The 17,409-nt window shown below is 40.6% G+C and overlaps 1 protein-coding gene across 1 annotated transcript; it reads left to right on the forward strand.

Annotated features, from left to right (window-relative positions):
* Positions 1–3,274: 3,274 nt before the first annotated feature.
* Positions 3,275–10,215, forward strand: LOC107293400 (WD repeat and coiled-coil-containing protein-like). Its single transcript, XM_015822550.1, has 3 exons — positions 3,275–5,166; positions 6,368–6,485; positions 9,932–10,215. Exons 1-3 carry the CDS (start codon positions 3,277–3,279, stop codon positions 10,213–10,215), a joined length of 2,292 nt encoding a protein of 763 aa, XP_015678036.1. The 5' UTR covers positions 3,275–3,276.
* The last annotated feature ends 7,194 nt before the right edge of the window (positions 10,216–17,409 follow it).

The following is a 17,409-nucleotide window of genomic DNA, read 5'->3' on the forward strand; positions in this document are numbered from 1 at the left end:
CTGAGGGATAAATGGCATAAATTGGTTTCTGGGGGGGGGAATAAAGCTGACTTCAAATCATAACTGAGCTTAGTTAACTAAATGAGCATTTATAATGCAAAAGAGTTGCCTCTGTTGTACTTTATCACAAAAATAAAAGTGTTTCTTAAATCTTGGCGTCTCTGCAATAATAATTTTGCTACAAATTTTGCTAATTGTAAAAAAATTGAAACTCTTGACATACTGATAACCTCTAAATCAGGGGTAGGCAACCTTGGCTCTTTTATGACTCGTGGACTTCAACTCCCAGAATTCCTGAGCCAGCCAAGCTGGCTCAGGAATTCTGGGAGTTGAAGTCCACGAGTCATAAAAGAGCCAAGGTTGCCTACCCCTGCTCTAAATATTATGAAAGACAACACATTCTAGCTTTCTCTACTATTTTTTAAATTTGCCTTTAGAAGAGTACAAGAAAATAAAAAAAGCTTATTGCTTGTACATATTAAAGAAAACAAGATCAACGACTACAATAAACCGGGGGGGGAAAAACCAATAAAAGAGAGCGATTTGCCATGATAAACCCACTACCAATTTGCGGTGCTTAAAAGACAGTTCAGCTTTTATTACTTCTGACTTTTTTGGCGTTAGCCGCAGGAACGCAAAACTGTGGAAAGGCGGCATTGGCATCTCGAGCCCCTCTTCGGAAAAAATCGCCTTGTAGCAGCCGCGCAGCCCCAAAAGCAACGCACACAGCTCCCGCCATTTCCCCCCCCCCACCTCCAAGCTGGGGGGGGGAGCCTCCGCTACCAAGCAGCATGACGGGAAGGCTCGCGGGAGCTTGAAGTTTCCAGCGTTTTTGTCGCAAGGGGGCGTTTATTAGATCACACACAGACCAATAGAGAAATAGAGTTCCGGTGACGTCACACCATAGGCAGGACAGGGGATGCGTTGCGTATAAGGCTTGGATCCCGCCTCCTTTTTTTTGTTTAGCCTTTTCGGAAAGCCTCCGCCAGCAGCGTCCCTTGTGGCGAGACGGGGTAAGTCCATGTGGTGCTGCCCGGCAATTCCTCCTCCCCAGACCGAGCTGCTGGGGATCCCGGCGGTAAACTGAGCACCGAGTGGGCGTGAGAAGAGGTTGATGTCGTTACACAGAGGGGCAGCCGGATCGCGTGTTTAGAGAGGTAAATGGGGCTGGAACCACACGGGCGCGATCGGAGGCGGCGCTGGACCCAAAGGCGGCCGAGTGGCGTCAGAAACGGGAGGAGGCTCAGCAAAAGAAGCCCAGGCACTTGCCCGTGGGGAAGATAAAAGGGTCAAGGGTGGGAAATGCAATGAGAAATTGCTCCCTAAGACCCCGAATCCGCCTTGTGCGGTCCTTTTTCTTTCTACTTAGCCGGTCTTTAGGTTTCTGACCGGACTACAGTTCCCATCTGCCCCCGCCACTAGTTAACGCCGGTTTCCTAACGTGAAGTTTTTATCCCGACAAGCCCTGGGGACCGAGGTTTTAAAAGGCTGAAGCAGGGAGTCTCGGATGGACCTCTCCATCATCATCTCCCAGATAGTGGTCAAGGAGAGCCACTTCCGAATTGCAGCCTTCGTCGAAAAAATAAGGTGGCCACATCTTGAAAGATCCAAGCCTGCAAACGACAGACTATATTCAGCTTGATGTCTGTATATTTCCATGGCTTGGCTTGGCTTGGCTTTCACCCCCATTATAACTCACGGTTATTCTGAGATCTGCTTTGGAATTTATCCCACTCTTGAAATGTGGTGGGGGTGATATGAGCAGGCATTTTTTTTTCTATTGGAAAATACTGTTGATTAAATTGGATTACAAGTAGTCCTCGACTTACAACAGTTTGTTTAGTGACCGTTCAAAGTTACAGTGGCATTGAAAAAAGTGACCGTTTTTCAAACTTACAACCCTTGTGGCATCTTCATGGTCACGTGATCAAAATTCAGATGCTTGACAACTGGTTCATATTTATGATGGCTGCAGTATCCTGAGGTCATGTGATCACCTTTTGCAAACTTTTGACAAGCAAAGTCAATGGCGAAGCCAGCTTCACTTAACTGTTATTAACAACTGCAGTGGTTCACTTAACAACTGTGGCAAGAAAGGTTGTAAAATGGGCCAAAACTCACTTAAAGGTCTCCCTTAGCAAGAGAAATTTGGGGCTCAATTGTGGTCGTAGATCGAGGGTTATCTGTAATCATAATTTGATACAAAATAGACCTGTGTGTCATAGTCACCCTGTTCATTTTTAAACAAGGAGAGAGAACATTTGGCTGTCCAGATGCTAAACTAAAAATCTCTCAGCATCACCCAAATTGACTGCAACTGCTGGAAGTTGTACTTCACCAACATCTGAAGGATCACATTTTCCTGTTCCTGAATGAACAAACTCTTTGAGTTAAATTAAAAATAGAAATATTCCTTGTAACTGATTAGAAATACTAATCAAGGGCCAGATATTGGATCCCCTTTATGTTTTCAGTATCCAGAAAATGCTCCTCTGAAATCCAAGTAGCAAAATAGATTTCCGCAGTGTGATTGTGGCCCACTGATTTGACTTATGGGGTGATTTCAGGATGACAATGGGGATGAATTGCTTTTGCTAGGCCTCATGTTCTCACATCACCCTTATAGTGTCCCATAAGTCAAAAATAGGCTGATCATTTTCAGCCATTCTTTTTCCAATATACCAAAATGTTACAGCATAGAGCTCCAGAAGAATTCAGATACCCAGTGTTGCTTTTTTTCTGAACTACAAAGCGGTGAATGCTCCAACACTGGGAGTTTTTAAGAAGAGATTGGACAGCCATTTGTCCGAAATGGTGTAGGGTTTCCTGCCTGAGCAGGGGGTTGGACTCGATGACCTTCAAGGTCCCTTCCAACTTTATTATTATTATTATTATTATTATTATTATTATTATTATTATTATTATTATTATTATTATTAATTTGTGGAAAGAAAAATATGTATTTCTTATAAGGTATATCTTTATATGTGATGGAGAACTGCTGACCTGCTTTTTTCCCCTGTACTAAAATGTGGCTATCAAATTCACTTGAGACAATTTGTTTACTTAAAACATTGAGAACCTAAGTCAGGTTGAGTACCAATGAATCATTTTAAAGAAGCTCAACAAAAGCCTCAATAGAATAAAGAAACAGTACCAATTATAAAACGTTCATAGTTTGCCTTCACTTACTTTTATGGCAAATTAGCTAATAATTAGTTAGTAATTAAAACGGTATTTGTTTTCTTTGCAGATGTATTCCATGAAAACTTAAACATGGAGCTGGGGAAAGGAAAGCTCTTGAGGACTGGCCTTAATGCCTTACACCAGGCCATCCATCCTGTGCATGGAATTGCTTGGACAGATGGAAAGCAAGTGATACTGACTTCTTTATACCAGCGTAATGGAGAACCTAACTTTGGCAACTCAAATGTTGTGGGTCAATTTGAACACGTTCATGGACTTTACTGGGGTCCGTTTTGTGCACCAGATGCTCCTGCACTTCTTGCCATTCAGCACAAAAGACACATTACAATGTGGCAACTCTGTTACAGCGGTTCAGAACAAAACAAGCTGATGGTTTATCAGATCAGTGAAATCAGCGAGTTGTTTCCTATACTTCCCCAGGGTTGTGTGTGGCATCCCCAAAAAGAAATTTTAGCTGTGCTCACTACGCGAGAAACTTCTGTGCTCCATTCAGTGCGACTCAATAACTCCAGAATCAAAGCAGACATCAAAGGTAGCGGTATTATTCATTGTGCTTGTTGGACTGAGGAAGGCAAACGTTTGGTGATTGGGATAGGTAGCACCCTCCATTCCTACATGTGGGATGATGATCAGAAAACTTTAAATGCTTGCTCCTTTTGTCCAATATTTGATGTAGGGGGCTATGTTTGTGCAATAGAACCAACTATGAGCACTCAAGTGGCAGTTGCTACTGAACTGCCACTAGACAAGATCTGCAGCTTAAATGCTGGTGTTTCATTTGAAATCCCAAGTGAAATTATTGGAAATCCAGTTCCTTCCCAAGGTAGCTCATTGGAAAATGATGGTGATGCCTCTGTAGATGATGGGGAAAAGTTAACAGACCAGGAAAGTTTTACATCATCCCCAGTGGATTTGACTCATCTCCCTTCAGGTAAACAGCAATCTGAAAACAGTCCCCTCATTAATCTACGATCCAAAGATTACTTAACTGGAAGTGGTCACGATGCATCACATTTCATTTTGGTGACTTTTGAAAAAAAGGCGACAACTAGCAAAAAAGTCAGCATCCCAGGTATCCTGGTCCCAGATATCATGGCTTTTGACTCTAAAACACAGACTGTGGTAGTCGCCTCCAATACCTGTAACATAATTTTGACTTATTCCTTAACTTCAACACTCCTGCCTAACATTCAACAAATTCATTTGGAGAAGAATGAGAGGCCAAAGGGGTTGTGTTTCCTAACAGAGAAACTGTTGCTGATCCTGGTTGGAAAACAAAAATTAGTGGATCCTGCTTTTCTTCCATCTTCGCGCTCAGACAAATACATTCTTCGCTTGATAGTCAGAAAGATCACCTCTAGAGAAGGCCATTCTGCGCTTTCGGGTCCTACTCAGATTTGTTTCAGGAACATACCAGTGAAAAGAGAGTACGTTGAAAGTCATTCTTCTGATGCTCACTTTCTGAGAGAAGGATTGCTGCTCCCAGATTGCGTGAGCATGCCATTTCCTGGGAAGAAGAAACTGATAGAAGAAATTGCTAACGAGCAATGCTCGTCAACAAGCGTGGATTCTGCTGAGAAAAAGATGTCCAAGGGTTTTCCTCAAGATTTGAGAACTTTGGACGTTGAGCCAATAGCTCGTTCCTTTGCTCTTCAAGAGCTTGAAAATTCTTCAGGACCACTAAACATGCCAATTTCAACCACGGCAGGAGATAGATCTCATGAAACCTCTAAGTTATATGGCAAACAAACACAGAATTCTCGTGAAGTAAACAGGAACGTAACGCAAAGTGACAAAGAAGCCAATTGTATCTCTAAAAATCTCGAGGAACTGTGCTACAGCTTCGCAGAACTTCAGCATCAACTTTTTGAGATAACTGAGCTTCTAAGATCCGGGAAAAAAATTGTTCCACAGTATCCGCCATCTTGTGAGCCTTCTTTTGTTAACGTAATTTGCCAGGTAACTTTAAAAAAAGAATATGCTATCACAATTTTAATACAGCTAGCTGTATACTTAAAAACTAGTAATATTGATTCCTTCCTCGTGAGCTTTGCTGTAAAATTTCTGAAGAGCAACAAGCCATTGGCCAAAATCTAGTTATGTAAAGCTATTCTTAAAGATAGGAGAAGAAAGATTTGGACTCCTTTGGAGGAATCGGTGTATGTCTGGCGCCTTTGTAGACTTTCTAGAATTGACACTGCAATGAAATCTAAAAAGTAATTTTCAAGAGGTTGGAAATATTTCAGAAATGCCATTTGAGAGCCAGTAGATTTGGCTAGAGCACGGGTGTCAAGCTTGCTGCGTCATGTGACGTGTCGCAACGTAGCACGACTTTTTTTGCATTGCCAAAGTGGGGGTGGGTACGGCCTCCGCATGATACAACTGGCCTGCAGGCCAGCAGTTTGACACCCCTGGGCTAGAGGGACACTTAATTAAGACAAGAAAAACTCTGGTTCAAATCTCCATTAAGTCTCAAGAATTGCTGGATAATCTTAAGGGAGCTATTTTCTCTTAGCCCAGGGGTAGGCAACCTTGGCTCTTTTATGACTTGTGGACTTCAAATCCCAGAATTCCTGAACCAGCATGGCTGGCTCAGGAATTCTGGGAATTGAAGTCCACGAGTCATAAAAGAGCCAAGGTTGCCTACCCCTGTCTTAGCCTAATTTTCCTTCCATGGGATTTGTGAACATAACTCCTGGAATGGGCTGGAGGAAGGACCATGAGTTGTGTGTGTGTGTGTGTGTGTTGCATGAAACTGCATGAATAGGTATTGTCTTGCACAGATCAAAGTGACATACACCTAATATTTCATAGATAGATAGTAGTGGCTGTCAGACATGAGCGACAGTACTTTTTACCTATAGAGACAGAGAAAACAAACATTGAACTGGATTCATTTGTGACATCCTTTGCTCTAGCTATTGATCTGAATACGCCCAAAGTACTATAATATTCAAGGTGAAAATTGTGCAAGTTCAGTCTTAGTAGTATCTTTGCGTATGCAGCTCTTACCAGTGGGCATAAAGTATGCACGTGGCACTAAGTAACAAGATGGTATCTGAATGGTATCTATTCCCACATTTTGAAACCTGGGTTTGTGAGTATGGGATTAATTCTTATGAATCACTACGCCTAAAATTCTTAATTCTTAAATTAACAGAAAGAGTCTTCCGGATCTGTTACTTCTGAACAGCATGCTGTTATCCTCTGTGATGGGAAACTCCGTCTGAGCATAATTCAGAAGATTTTCAATGTGGGTGTAGTTGAAATGCAGCATGGTAAGTATGAAAGATAACTTTGGGAACACTAATAAATGAACAGAGATACAGTTTCACATCCCTCCTTCCATAAAAATGTGGGAAGGGCCAAAATAGAAGGAGTGGGGCTAGAGTACATAACCCTGTATGTCTTAGAGCAGACATGTCAAACTTGCGACATCACGTGACATTGCACAACGTATCGGAACGCTTTCCCCATTGCTGGCAATGGAGTGGGCGCGGTTTCTTTGTGACGCGTCTGGCCTGTGGGCCAGCAATTTGACACCCCTGTCTTAGAGACTAATAATATCTCAACATACTTCAAGTCATAAGAAGCTGTAGTTCCACTCTGTATTAGTAAGCTGTATTTGAATGCTGTAACCATCCATAGGTCCCATATTTTAAGGACATTGATAAAGAGATGCTAGCCAGAATGGTGAAGAATCTGGAAATGTATAGAATAGCTCCATACACAGAATAGTCAAAAGAGTTGGGAATGTTTAACCTGAGGAAAAAACAAACAATGGCCTTCAACTGAGATTGGTTGCTGTGGGCAAGATGGAACAAACTCATTTTTGGTTCTTCCAAAAAGAAAGACTTGAACCAATGAGTGGAGATAGCAGGAAAATAATTTAAAATATAATTAGAAGAAACATAAACAGGGCTGGATGCATAATTTATCATGCCTATGGGAAGAAGTGTTTGTGTCCTTCTGAAGGTTTAGTGTGGTCTTATGGTAAAATATACTTGACATACACACTTCATAATCCTGCTGGTAAAAAACATGATACACTATTCAAAGTGAAGACTGTGTCAGCAACTGAGCACTTTTAATTGGCATCCTGTTTGAAAACTTATGAATGAGCTAGTTTCCTAGCTCTTTTTCTGTTATTGGCTCCAGCAGTATGCCCTCAAGTTTCTGTTTTTTCTCTCCAAACCTTTGAATTTTAACTATCTTTTCAGTTGAGTTCTGCTAGTGACCTTATGGACTCATCCAGGTAATTTTTTTGACAACAGTAATAATTTGCCACTGCCTCTTTCTGGTAGGTTTTGTTGACTTCTGTCTAGTTTATAGTCCAGGGACTTCTTGGTGATTCCTATCCAAGTACTACCCACATCTAACCCTATATAATTTTTTTTTTAGATTACAGTAGCCAGATTTTCTTAGATGTCATCACATGGCTGAGTAAATCCTTTATTTAATAAATTGTTCCCACAGACTTTTACTACTACTTCATATTTAGTTATTGAGACATGTATTCTTTTCACATCTCTTGAGCTATGGCCGTCTACCATTTTTTGCAAACACGTAGATCTGTACATCCAAGTAAAAAAAATAAACTTGATCTAATTCAGCAACAGCTAACTGGTCCTCCTCAGTAATTTGATGCTTTGTTAATTACGGTTTATAATTAACACCCATGACCTGGACTCATCTTGTTTGCAATTTTCAATTTGATATATCAGCTTAAATATCATGTTACATAGACAGGTTTGTTTGCTTGTGTCTATACAGATATTTTGAAAATCTTTCTTAGTGTTGGCCTTATCTGACTAGTTTAAGTAAGACTCTAAGCAGAAAGATTAAAGGTTCACATGATTGCAATCTTCTCATGATGTCACTTGCAACAGAGCTTTACATAACCAATGAAAGAAACTCCTCATAGAAATGGAAGCTCTGGCAGCTACCAAAATCATTTCTAAAATATGAAACTACAGCACTGCATAAATTGGAGGTGCAACCTAAATGCTCTCTATTCTTCAAATCCAGTTATACTTTTACAGTTTAGAAGTATGTGCTTTCAAAATACTAGCAGAACTGCTCTATGAATGACAAGCAGAACAGGATATTTAGACCTGCCAGTTTTTATTCTTATGGAAAATATAAACAAGAATGAAATCCTCTTGGAAGGTGCATTTTAGAAAAGTTGTTTATTGCCCTCACTGAAATGATCTACAGCCACATTCCCACATCTGCATACCTTGCCTAGTTTGTCAGGGTGGATATGTCATGTCTATTCCCCCTTTGCTCCCAACATTTTATTCACAATGTAGGAGTAATATGGGAAAACCTGGTGGTCCTATGTTGACAGAGCCTATGACTGAAACTCCACATGCCTCTTTTCTCCTTGGAAGGAAAAAGGGAGAAAATAGTAGCTTTTAATCTGTCGTAGGAAACTCTTAAGTATTGCTGTGACATCAGTTATCCAGTAGCAATACTCATCCTTTACAGGATTAGCAGTCAGGGGTACAAATGCTATTATACCAAAGAAATAGGGAAGCAAAATGTCCAAAATGAATGGGGGCATTCAGAGGAAAGCACCAATCCAGCCAAATGCTAAATAGAAGCATAGTAGAATGATAGCTTAGACCAGGGGTCCCCAACCCCCAGTCCGTGGACCAATACCGGGCCGTAGCATGCCAACAACCGGTCCACACAAACAAGCAAAGCCCCATCCACGAGATGCAGGCAGCACACAAAACCATGCAGCCTTCAGTCCACGGAAAAACCTCTCTCCACGGAACCGGTCCCTGGTGCCCAAAAGGTTGGAGACCTCTGGCTTAGACCTTAATAATGCCAGGAGGAATCAAACACCACTATGCCTAGAACTCATTCATCTAATCTTATGCCTTTCTATACTGACATTGTTCCTCCATTTCTACTTAGGGATGTATATTGGTGCAATGACAGACTGTACTTAAAAGAGATAAAGAGAACAAATCCTTAGGCAAATGAGCAGGGAGGGAGGGAGGGAGGGAGGGAGGAGGAGGAGGAGGAGGAGGAGGAGGAGGAGGAGGAGGAGGAAGAAAAGTGAAAACAAGATAGAAATATGCTCCATGGTCTATCATCAATGTGACCACAAATAGGCTGGGACTGGGTTTACTCAATGAGTTTTGCCTCATTTTACGACCTGTCTTGCCACAGTTAAGTGAATCGCTTCAGTTGTTAATAACAGTTATTAAGTGAATCTGGATTTTCCGTTGATTTTGCTTGTCAGAAGGCCGCAAAAGGTAATCACATGATCCCAGGACACTGCAGCCATCCTAAATATGAGTCAGTTGCTAACAGTCTGAATTTTGATTAGGTGATTAGGGGGATGCTCCACTGTTTATATGAAAAATGGTCATAAGTCACTTTTTTCAGTGTTGTAACTTGGAATGGTCACTAAACGAACGGTTGTACGTCAAGGACTATATTCAACGTTTTTTTTCTTCTCAAGATGCATTGTTAACAATTTTCTCTGCAAGCAAAAAATGAATCTAAAAATCATAGGAGAAACCAATCTTGTGTCCAAGATACGTTGTACTCTAGTCGCTTGATCTGACATTATTAAACTGGTCTTTGTATAGAAGTAAGCAAGGAAGCCTGTTAATTGCTTAGGTACAGTATAATGCAAATGCCAACACAGTCACTGCTTCTCTTTGGGATTCCTTAAAATATTGTTTGTGTCTCTTGTCTTTTACAGATTTGTCCTGGATTGTTCTTACGTCAGACAGTGAGGGCTTTATTCCATTAACATTTGAATCCCAGCAGGAGATCATTATAAGGGATGTGAATGCCATATCTAATGACAGCAGTAATGCTTCTTGCAAAGCATTAGTTGCGGTCAATTCCACTGAGGGATTCAGAAAGCTTTCCTCTCACAGTCTGGATTTTACAGCCAGCTCCATGGAAGTCTTGAGAGAAGAGTCTTCTCGGTGTCTGGTGGATGACGGACATTTTTATGAGCAAACCAACAGCTCTTCCTAATCATGACTGTTTGCAAGTTGATCGACGTAGAAGTGAAATCTTTCATGAAGCATAATTAAAGTTGGGACTGTTGTATATTGTGCTTTCACAAAGGGGTGATATTTTGCTGAACTATTGCTCTTGCCTTTGATTCCTTTTTACTATTACTCCATGGCTTACTTGCCGTTTTATCAAATAATTTTAAATTATTCTGGCCTGGTAATGGTGGCAGACCAGCTGTGCAAGGCACCTCAGTCTCTACAAAGCCTGTTTGCTAGGCCAGTGTTTCTCAACCTTGACAATTTTAAGGCATGTGGACTTCAACTCCCAGAATTCCACAGCCAGCATTGCTGGGTGTGGAATTCTGGGAGTTGAAGTCCACATGCCTTAAAATTGTCAAGGTTGAGAAACACTGTGCTAGGCTGACTGAACATACTTTCATTTTTAGATTCTATTAGCAATTTTGCTAATATTTTTGCTCTGCTGAGCACAAAATTAATTGTTTGCCAAAGCCGAAAGAGGCTTTTTCTGGATGAAAGAGGACTGTTTGTCCTTAGCATTTCCTCAGAAGCCTCAGTGGCATGAACAAACTGAGAGGAAAAAAAAGTGCGGGTTTCTAGTGATTCTAGAAGTAGAAAGCAAAACTGAGTCATGTTTATTACTGTATTTATAAGGCAAACTGTTATACCTGTAGTTTCTGCATCATTACACTACTTTTAATTTTGTCGTTATACCAGTGCCTGTTACAAATGTACTTGAAAGTTAGGAGACCATTTACAAAACTACTTAGTAGTGAGTACCAAAGTCCTTCTCATATAACAGTACCTGCAACAAAACTTGATTCATTTTTAGTCAGTTTTCCTTCAGAGTGTCCAAGAAACTGTTACAATATGCATGCAAGTTGAATAGCTCTAGTTTAAAAAAACATTAAAAATAATTCAGAATAGTTGAAGGCTGTCAAGTCTGAAATATTGCTCTGAACGCTGAATTATAGTGGACGAGGGGCTGAACTGATCTTCAAAATAAATTTCACAAACCCAGTGTTACATTGACAGTCCAGATATACTGAAACATGGTTGTAGCCCTGTTTAGACTTCATGAAAGAAAGGAGGAAAGGGAACACTTTATTTTTTTCACCTTTATCAAGCTAGAAACCAGGAGACTAAGTTCTAGTCTTGCTTTTCTGTTGTGAAAAAGCCTTTCACATGAGGGCAACGTGGACTTAACTTCTGGTCGTAAATAATCTGAACCCTAATTTCCATCATCACTGATATTCGCCTCTGTCGCCCTCATTTAATTGTAAAAAGGATAACAGTAGCTATTACAATGTTTTTTCTTTTTCTTTTTTTTTGCTCCTTTCCCCTTTTTCTGCCCTTTAAGTCACTCCATTCAAAGTCCCTTCCTTGGTATTCCTGCCTAATGTAAGATTTCATAAATATCTTCAGTGGACTATTAGATTGCTGTGTTTTCTGTCTCAGATAAAATATCTAAAAGCCGCTGTCAAATTAGTAGACCAAATAAGAATTTGTTGATTGTTTTTAGTTGGATCTTCAATACACCAAAGCTTTCATTTCACTTAATGAAAAATTACAAAAAAAATAATTACAAGAAGGGGGAAAGATAACTAAAAGCCATTTCTAGTTTTCTTTACCGCAGTTGCCAAGTCATTATCCCTGCTGCTTTAACATTATAATTCCTTCAGCCCCTTATTCAATTCTTTTTCAGTCATCAAATCCAGCAATCACAATCTCATTTTTTTCCATTTTCAGCAGTCTACAAAAAGTTTCCAGGTTTTTATAAAAGTACTTATTGCTTTTTCCTTGCCCAAATAGTTCAGTTATCCCATCTCTGCTAGCTCTAGGACAGTGGTGGAGTGCCAGAGGCAGCATTCAGCCCTCTCTGTGGGCATGGCGTGCCATTGCCCCAGCCCCGCCTCCCCCCGCAGCCTTTTCACCAGCAGCCCACCCCAGAGGAGAGTCTCCCCCAGGCACAGCCCACGCAGAGCAGTGTAGCCAAGGACATAGCAGCCGGGCAGCAGGGACAAGACTCCGCCCTAGTGCTCCATCGCGTGCAGATGATGCTGCAGGGTGCGGGTGGAGGGCGTGGCTGCCATGGCACTGCAAGGCCGCCTGGGTGATCTGCAGCAGGCCGTGGAGGTGGTGAGTGGCCCTGCAGGTGGGCGGGGCGGGAGCACAGGCGGGCTGGGGGCTGGGTCGGTTTTGGGGCACTCGGTCTCTAAAAGGTTCGCCATCACTGCTCTAGGACAATTTCAACATTAAAGCAAGCAGCTTTCAATTTGCAACACTAGGCAAACTAAAACTGTTAAATTCATGAATTGCATTGTGCTACTTTTTACATGTAAACAATATTGCACCATGCAACATACAGGTAGTCCTTTACTTAAGGCTACAATTGAGCCCCAATTTTCTGTTGCTAAGCGAGACAGTCATTAAGTAAATTTTGCCCCATTTTACGACCTTTCTCACCACAGTTAAGGGAGTCTCTGCAGTTGTTACCTTAGTAACATGATAGTTAAGTGAATCTGGCTTCCCCATTGACTTTGCTTGTTAGGTCACAAAAGATGATCACATGACCCCAAGACATTGCAACTGTCGTGAACCAGTTGCCAAGCATTTGAATTTTGATCACATGACCATGGGGATGTTGCAACGGTTGTAAGTATGAAAAACAGTCATGTCACTTTTTTCAGTGCCTTTGTAAATTAGAACGGTCACAATGCACTGTTGAGGACTACCTGTATTAGGCCATAGTATAGTTTGTTGGTTTGGGCTATGTCGGCCAAATGTGGCTTGTTAACCACGGTTTATGTCTTAAGATAATTTAACTATATCTTAGGACTACATGTGAATGAAGTCAATGGCTCAACTGTTTGAAGAAGGAATTCCAGAAGGAATTCCAGTAATTGTTTCTCAGCCATCTAGTTAGGCATAACAGCAAAATGAAGCATAGCAGTTTATTTTAGCTATGATTATTACAATTTACTTATTGTAATAATTCCTGATTTTAAAATGATGAGTTTTTAAATGATGGTTTTAAAATCAGATGAGTTGTCCCAGAGGTGCTTTTTTCAGGAGGCAGCTGGACCTCGTTTTTCTTTGAAGATGTTTCGCTTCTCATCTGGGAGGCTTCTTCGGCTCTGACTGAAAGGTGGAGAAGGATTTATACTCCTTGCAGACTTTCTTTTCTTTCCTTCCTTCCTTTTTTCCTTCTTTCTTTTCTCTGTCTCTCTCTCTCCTATTCTCCTTTCCCGTATCGCTTCTCATTCAAGAAGCTTCTTCAACTCTGACTGAATGGAGGGGAAGGGAAGGATTTATACTCCTTGCAGACTTTCTTTTCTTTATTTTTCTTTCCTTCCTTTTTTTTCTTTCTTTTCTCTTTCTCTCTGTCTCTCTCTCCTATTCTTCTCCTTCTTTCCCGTATCGCTTCTCATCCAAGAAGCTTCTTCAACTCTGACTGAATGGTGGGGAAGGGAAGGATTTATACTCCTTGCAGACTTTTTTTTCTCTTTCCTTTTTCTCTTTGTCTGTCTCTCTTATTCTTTCCCTCCCATCTTCCTCCTCCTCTTCCTCTTTCCCTTTCATCCTTCTCCCAAAAGTGCTTTTTTCAGGAGGCAACTGGACTTCCTTGTTTTTCTTTGGAGATGTTTCGCTTCTCATCCGGGAGGCTTCTTCAGGTCTGGCTGGATGGTGAGGGGGGATTTATACTTCTTGCAGACAGCTGGTCATTTGCATCCTTTTAGAGGGTTGTTGAGGCCACTTGGAATGCAAATGACCAGCGGTCTACGGGGAGTGTAGATCCTTCCGTTCCCTGCCATCCAGTCGGAGCTGGAGAGGCTTCTTGGATGGGAGGAGAGGCCTCTTCGAAGAGAAACCAGGGAATCCAGTTGCCTCGTGAAAAAAAAGCACCTTTGGGACAACCAAGACCTGGGTGACGGAGAATCTCCATAGACAATTGGGCGAGTGAATTCTACTTTATTGTAATGTTCCGTTGATAGAATTTTGCAAATCTAAAAGTACAAGTCTCCTTCTCTTCCCACCCACCCCTTTTCATTTACCACCCAAGAAACCAGTTTTCTGAGCTGCTTTCTCCATCCAGGATGCAGCTGAGGGCTACGCTCTTAGCTGACCATTCCCAGAGAGCATCTCCTGCCAGAATCTCCCAAGGTCTTCCCCATATTCCATTAGAGCTCCCTCTTCCAAGGCACGGATTGTTCTTGTGGCAGGATCTTTGTCCAGTCACCCCAAGGTGTTTTTCACACATAAAAGTAGTCCTTGACTTACAACAATCCATTTAGGGATCGTTCAAAGTTAACCCTTTTCTTAACAACCAATTTCCTGACAGTGAGGACAATTAACCAGTGGAACAGTTTGTCTCCAGATGTTATGGCTGCTCCATCACTGGAGGCTTTTAAGAAGAGACTGGACAGTCACTGAAATGGTATTATAGGGTCTCCTGCTTGAGCAGAGGGTGGACTAGAAGACCTCCAAGATCCCTTCCAACTCTGTTATTTTGTTAATTAACCAATGGAACAACTTGCCTCCAGAAGTTGTGGGTACTCCATCACTGGAGGCTTTTAAGAAGAGACTGGAGAGCCACTTGACTGGAATGGTAATATAGGGTCTTCTGCTTGAGCAGGGGGTGGACTAGAAGACCTTCAAGGTCCCTTCCAACTCTTGTTATTTTGTTAAAGTAATAAAATAAAACATCAAAAGATTGATATGAGTAAAGGTGAACCTTAAAGTAGCTGGTTTGAGACAGTTTCAAGATAAGAACTGGCTTTACACACAATGAATAAAACAAAGTAATTTCTTTGGTTTTGATTTAGCAGAATGAACAATTCCATCCCTATGAAATTATGACACATTTATGGACATTCTTTAAATGTAAGAAGTAGCATTTTGAATGTTCACACTATTCTGAACAATAGAGAAATCAGCAGTGCTGAGGTGAAGTTTGATCATAGTAGATAAGGAAAATCAAAGATAGCTCAATGATTGTTCTTGAACTGCAAATGCCAGTTATATTCCAGCAATGGAATTTGAAAAATTCCAGTTTCCAAAGTCTCAGCAGAGCTGGCTGCCACCAAAAGAAAACAGAGGACTTTCCACCTTCCCCGTAAAATCCCTTTTGAAGTTGTAAGCACTTTTAAGTTATTATTTGAATGTCATCTTTGAGGCTGCTTTTTTCTGTTCAATCATATTCAATTTTTGGAGACTGCGTGGAAAAGTCCCTGCAGTTTTCTTGGCAAGGTTTTTCAGCCATGGTTTGCCATTGCCTTCTTGCTAGGGTTGAGAGAAAGTGACTGGCACAAAGCCACCCAGCTGTCACTTTCAGGTGTAGGAGGACAGCAGTGGCAAACCACTTCCAAAGCACCTTGCCAAAAAGCTGCAGGGACATATCCAGGCAGTCTCCCAAAATAGGATATGATTGAAGGGAAAATAAATATTATTAGAATGTCATTTTTAAAAACGGTTCTACTATTCAAACTTGTGTTTTGTCTGTGTCCCCAACAAGCCTTATGAAAAACATTAAATTCTTTCCCATAAATATACATGTATTTTACCTATTCCATACATGCAGAATTCATTTTACAAACCTTCATGATAAACATACTAATACGAGAAGCAGATTTTTACAAAGACAAAGGATATGAGAAAAGATAGCTTTTATATTTCTCTCAAATGTAATTTCTCAAGTCCCCGAAAAGGACAAGTTGGTTCTCCTGACAGTTATTCCTTTCAACATAGGGTAAAGTCATTATAAAATGTTCAATTCCATTTTTTATTTAAAATATTGTAAGGTTAACAAAATGTCATCACTTCAAATTTTCCAGTAGTTTGTGCACCATTGCAAATTTTGCTGATTGCTGTTAAAATAGTTCCCTACTATATTCTTAGAAGAATTGATAATTTTCTTGGCAGTCTGTATATTATAGCAATACCTCTCTTTGTGCATGTGCTTGAATGCATGTGTGCTTAAAGACACATACACCCAAAGTATACTGTTGGTTATCTGCTTTCTTAAGTTGTAGAAAAAAGCACTTCACAATATTCCACAGATAAATTGCACAGCAAAACACATTGAAGTCTAGCAGATTTACTCAAGAAGCATTGAGGCAACTACTGTATATAACAAACACTATTTGCAGTCAAGCTATTTGTCATACTGTATATTTTAGGGTCAAGGAGACTTTGGATGAAAATAACACCACACACCTAATTATTCAGCGTACTGAAGACTTGTAGTGACTTGGAACTTTTAAAAATAGACTTCTTATAGATGTAAGGTATGGCTGGATGGCTACCATTAAATATGGTTAGAGATAGTCCTCGCCTTAACTATTTGTTTAGTGACTTTTGAAGTTACAACAGCAGTGAAAAAGTCACTTATGCAGTGCTTTTTTTTCTAAAAAAGAAAAATGTTCCAGAACTCACACACGTCATACAACCAGCCTTGCCTACCCTACAAGGTTCCATCCAAAAAAAAGCCCTGCATCTATGACCAATTTTCACACAACCATTCCCCCATGGTCATGTGACCAAAACTTCAGCTGGCATGTATTTATGACAGTTGCACTGCTCTAGGGTCACATGATCACCATTTGCAACCTTTTTAGCCGGGGTCCGACAAGCCAAGTCAATGGGGGAAGCCAAATTCACTTAACAGACCAAGATTCACTTACCAATTGCAATGATTCGCTTAACAACTCTGGCAAAAAAGGTCATAAAATGGGACAAAACTCACTTAACAACTGCCTTGAGCCCATTTATGGTCATAAGTCGAGGACTACCTATATTTTTTATTGAAAACTTTCCATAAAATTTCATACACATATATGAGAAGCTCTTTAAATTTTTGCTATTTTTGAATTGCTTTTTTTTCTGTATTATTTTTTCTCTTTTATTAAATAAAAGCAAAAAAAAAAAAAAAAAAACCAACTGTAAAGGACGACATTGCAACAATTATTTAAAAATACCAAGGATCAAATAAAATTACCCTGGTCTAGGTTGCAAAAATTCAGATGACCACTAGGCAATAACAAAGTCGGAGTTCTCAGAATATCTTTGCTGCCCCCCAGAGGTTATTGAAGATTTGCCGTCAATATATGAAATTTGACTTTATTCACAAAGACTGTGCTCTCCTCCCAGCCAAATCAGATCATCCGATCAATGTGGGGCTTTTGTACATTAAATC

Source organism: Protobothrops mucrosquamatus, unplaced genomic scaffold (genome assembly GCF_001527695.2).
Source record: "Protobothrops mucrosquamatus isolate PMUCROS unplaced genomic scaffold, P.Mucros_1.0 scaffold1605, whole genome shotgun sequence".
Lineage (NCBI taxonomy): Eukaryota > Metazoa > Chordata > Lepidosauria > Squamata > Viperidae > Protobothrops > Protobothrops mucrosquamatus.